This window comes from Equus przewalskii, chromosome 6, assembly GCF_037783145.1.
Source record: "Equus przewalskii isolate Varuska chromosome 6, EquPr2, whole genome shotgun sequence".
In the NCBI taxonomy this organism is placed as follows: Eukaryota; Metazoa; Chordata; class Mammalia; order Perissodactyla; family Equidae; genus Equus; species Equus przewalskii.
The window spans coordinates 51,612,414-51,617,479 of record NC_091836.1 but is presented as its reverse complement, the minus strand read 5'-3'; the positions used below and the strand labels follow the sequence as shown (position 1 = coordinate 51,617,479).

Below are 5,066 nucleotides of genomic sequence, written 5' to 3'. Positions count from 1 at the left end.
AGTTCGTTGTGAGTGTATAGAAATGCAACTGTTTTTTGTGTGTTGATTTTGTATCCTGAAACTTTACTAAGTTTGTTTCTTAGTTCCAACAGTTTTTTGGTGGAATTTTTAGTATTGCCCATATACAAGATAATGTCATCAGCAAACAGAGACAAATTTGCTTCCACCTTACAATTTTGAATGCCTTTCATTTATTTTTCCCTTATATTTGCTCTGGTGAGGACTGCCAGTACTGTGTTGAATAAGACTGGTGCAGCTGAGCATCCTTGTCTTGTTCCTGATCTTAGAGGGAAAGCTTTCAACCTTTCGCGATTGACTACAATGTTAGGTGTGGGTTTGTCATACACGGCCTTTATTATGTTGAGGTATGTTCCTTCTATACCCAATTACTCAAGAGTTTTTTATGATGAAAGAATGTTGAATTCATGAAATGCCTTTTCTGTATCTATTGAGATGATCAGGTGATTTTCATCATTCATTCTATCATTGTGGTATATCACTTTTATTGATTTGTGTATGTTGAACCATCCCTACATCCCAGGGATAAATCTCGCTTGATTGTGGTGTATGATTCCTTTAATGTGCTGTTGAATTCAGTTTGCTAGTGTTTTTTGAGAATTTTGCATGTATATTCATCAGGTATATTGGCCTGTAATTTTCTTTTTGTGTAATATCTTTATCCGGCTTTGGTATCAGGGTAATGCTGGCCTCATAACATGAGTTTGGGAGTGTTCCCTCCTCTTCGGTTTTTTGGAAGAGTTAGAAAAGAATTGGCATTAATTCTTCTTTAAATGTTTGGTAGAAGTCACCTGTGAAGCCAGCCAGTCTTTGGCTTTTATTTGTTGGGAGGCATTTGATTACTGATTCAATCAACTTACTTATTGGTCTGTTCACATTTTCTATTTCTTCATGATTTAGACTTGGTAGGTTGTATCTTTCTAGGAATGTATCCCCTTCTTCTAGATCATCCGTTTGTTGGTGTACAGTGTTCATAGTAGTCTCTTAACGATCTTTTTTATTTCTGTGGCATCAGTTGTAATACCTCCTCCTTCATTTTTGATTTTATTAAAATGAGCCATTTCTCTTTTTTTCTTAGTTATTCTAGGTAAAGTTTGGTCAACTTTGCTTATCTTTTAAAAAGCCACCTGCTTTTCCAGTCCTGTGACCAAAATTAAAGCACAGGTATTGATATTAGGCTATTCTGCTGGCAACCCTCCACAGAGCGCTCTTGATGTCCCTGTTCCTCAGGCTGTAGATGAAGGGGTTTAGCATAGGGGTGACCACAGTGTACATCACTGAAGCCACTGCATCCTTCCTTGGGGAAGATGAGACAGCTGAACTGAGGTACACTCCAAGGCCTGTTCCATAAAATAAGCAAACAACTGAGAGGTGAGAGCCACAGGTAGAGAAGGCTTTATACTTCCCACCCGATGATGAGAGTCTCAGAATGGAGGAAACAACTCTGTAGTAAGAGAAGACAATTACTGAGATAGGGAGAAAACCAGAGATGGTCCCACCAAAAAATATGACTATGTTATTGGCGGAGGTGTCAGAACAGGCAAGGTTGATAAGCTGAGAAACATCACAAAAGAAATTAGGGATTTCCAGGTCTGTGCAGAAGATAAGTTGTGATACCATCAAGTAATGAACCTGGGAGTCCAAAAGGCTGATGAAAAATGATACCAGAAACAACAAGACACACAAATGGGGCTTCATGATGACTGGGTAGTGAAGGGGGTGACAAATGGCCACCAACCGGTCACAGGCCATCATGGCCAAGAGTAGACTGTCCAAACATCCAAAAAGTAAAAAAAAGGACACTTGAGTTAGGCAGCCTGCATAGGTGATGGATTTACTGTGTGTCTGGATATTCACCAGCATCTTGGGGACTGTAGTGGTGATGAAACCAATGTCAGCCAAGGACAGGTTGGAGAGGAAGAAGTACATGGGGGTATGGAGGTGAGAATCACAGCTGACCACCAGGATGATGAGCAGGTTCCCCAGCACAGTGACCAGGTACATGGACAGGAACAGTCCAAAGAGAAGAGGCTGAAGTTCTGGATCATCTGAGAGGCCCAGGAGGAGGAATTCTGAGATATGTGTTAGATTCTGGAGTTCCATGTGGCCGAGATATATTTTGAAAAAGAAAGGCAGGTTGGAATAAACAAAACAAATATACAGGCACCCACTTAAGTGTCTATATTTTGGATTCAAGCAATTCAAAATAAAATATTCACACTTGAGGAACCTAAACCTTTAGCAAAATTTCTCAGTTGTGGTAAATTCATTCTTCTTAGAACCGTCTTCATTGATGTCTGGGCTACTCATCTGTTTCTACATACGTCTACTTTAGAGACTCTGCACTACAGAATATTTGAGTAACAAATGCATTTTGAGACAAAACATCCAATAATGCAGTAAAATACCAGCCTCCTACTTTTGAGGGAAGTACATAGAATAATAAATATCTTTCTCCTTTGAAGGGAAAAATAGTCAGTCTATAAAGACACTAAGAAGCAGTCATATGTTCTTTTTATTATTGAAATTCACTACAAGAAATTTCCTTAATATGTAAAGAAGATAAACACCCTAGAAGAGCTAAAACCACATATTCATAACAGTCACAGTCAAATATAATTTTTATATGCAAATTACTTCATGGATTTTTATAATTTTTTGGTTTTATAATATCTATCTTCCATGGAGATAATTGCTCACTCAAATGTGTGGGTTGTCTGGTAAAAGTCTCTTAAAACATAAATATATAAATAATTAGCCTTGGCGAACTTCCCATTTTGGTAAATTATGCTTTTTATTAAATGCACAGAATCATACCACATCACCAATTCTGAAGATGGTATTAACTTTTAATGTACCAGTGATTAAAAAATAATTACCTTTTAATGAACACTGTAGCTATTTTTCATTTTTTGTGGGGTTATTCTATCAGTGTTACACAGTCCCAGGGAAACACCTGAGATTGAGTTCATATTTTGCTTTTTTTGTTCAAGACTGCTTATATATGTCACTAATCCTGAATATTTGTGAAGTGTTATTTTATCAAATCTAACCCTCTATGTACAGTTGAGGAATTTAGAACCATAGAAGTCCCAATGCCAGGTGTGAAACCTTAAACTGACTTCTTATGACATTTGCATACCATGCCACTCCAAAAGACACCACATTGGCACAAGGATTATTTTGAGCTGAGGGAACTTTAGAAGAAATGGATACAAAAAAAAATCTCTGCCTTCCTCCTCCTATTTTCCTAAAAGCAGGACATAAATATATAAAGCTAGCCCCCTTCCCCTCTCTAAAAGGTAAGTCAGGAGGGTTCTTAATCACCAGAGACAATTCTAGACACTTATCAGCCCAAACATGCCACCAGACGAGTCTACATAACACACCTTGCTAAAACTGGCCCTTGTATATCATTAGTCTCCCCATATATTTGCCTTCCCATAATTTTTCACCCATAGAAGTTCAAAATCCTTTTCTTTCATCTTGCCACTTCTCTAAAAATGTTTTGTTCTTTTGTTAACATGCTGTACAAGCATAAGTTATAACTACCCTTTGAGTGACACATCTCTGAACACTCTCATGTGAATGTGTGGTCTACATTTAATGAAGTTGTTTACTTTTTCTCATTAATTTATTTTTTGTCTGTATAATTTACAGAGCCCCAGGAGGAGAAGCTGAGCAGAGGAAAAATCATAGTTTTCCTGTACACTACCTTAAAGAGTTGCTATAAGAAATTAAATTAAGTAATAAAAATAAAGTGTTTCGACAATGGTTTTAATGCTAGTTGGTCATTATAATTACCTGTTGATCTTCGAAATTTTATTGATGTGCTGGCCACAACCTAGAACCAATTAAATCAGAATCTCTACACATAGGTACTTTGGTCATTCAGCACACAGTCAGGATAGAGAACCATTGCCCTAGACTTTCTCCAGGCACTTGGTAAATTCTCTATGAATGTTGCCTATTATTGTTATCATTATCCCCCACTACACATATTAAAAACATTAATTTTTAATAATACTTGCCTTGGAACTCCTCTTTATACCAAGAAAACCTGTCTTCTTGTTATCCCACATAATCCCATTCTCTCGCACTTCAGTTGCCCGAAGGCAAACACTGTCATGAAATTGGTGGATGTATTTTCCATTCAGCATTTCCTTAATATCAGTGTTGATTTATGTACCTTAGTTTTCTTGAAAACTTGCCTAAATACCATCATACTACACAAGTTGTTTCCTGAGAAGTTCCCACTTACTACAATATTGTGTTTTCAGTGTCTCTATGAAGTACAGACGTCTATTTCAAATGATGCATAATATTATTTGAGGAATGAACTTCATTTTAGTTTTCAATTTGTTATTAAAACACTCCTAATAAAATGTTTTTGTCTCTCTCCATATCACAAGTAAAAGTTTCTTTAAGATATATTCAAGAAAGATAGTTGTTAGAATTATACAAATTGATACATTGTAAATTTTACTATTAATTTCCAACATTTGTTTGCCCAATAGAAATCAGGAATCATCAAATACATACCTTGTGTCGAGGTATAGACTAGAAATACCCCTGAAGTCTGTCTAACTATGGTCTTGATAGAGCCATGTGAAAATTCTCGTGTTGTATAGGGACTAATATTTCCATAGCTCAGGTTTCCAAAATGGTCTACAAAATGCATTACTCAGAAAGTCCTGTGATACACAGTATTCAAGTCAGAAAGGCCAATTCCCCTAATTCACAAATGAACTCACTGAATCCCAAGTGAGGGAGCTGGTGATTCTGCCTCTGTTTGCTCATATGAGACTAAAACAGATGTGAAAAGAAAACAACTATTCACTCTGGTGGAGGGGACAGAACCGTGGGATGGCAGTCAGGAGACTTTAGGCTGAGTCCCACATCTTTCACATATAGTATGAAGTGTGTGCCAATCTCTCCATCTCTCTGTGCTAGTATCCTTTACCTGGAAATAGAGAAAATAACACCCATTTCTAGGGCATGTTAGGACATAACAGAGTTTTGCACTTCATAAACACTTAGTCATGACT

General features: G+C 37.0%; 1 protein-coding gene across 1 annotated transcript; it reads right to left on the bottom strand.

The window, feature by feature from the left end:
* Positions 1-1,191: 1,191 nt before the first annotated feature.
* On the bottom strand, positions 1,192-2,124 carry LOC103561857 (olfactory receptor 7E178-like). The gene has a single exon (XM_008536688.2). The coding sequence runs from the start codon at positions 2,119-2,121 to the stop codon at positions 1,192-1,194; it is 930 nt and encodes a 309-aa protein (XP_008534910.2). The 5' UTR covers positions 2,122-2,124.
* Positions 2,125-5,066: the final 2,942 nt, after the last annotated feature.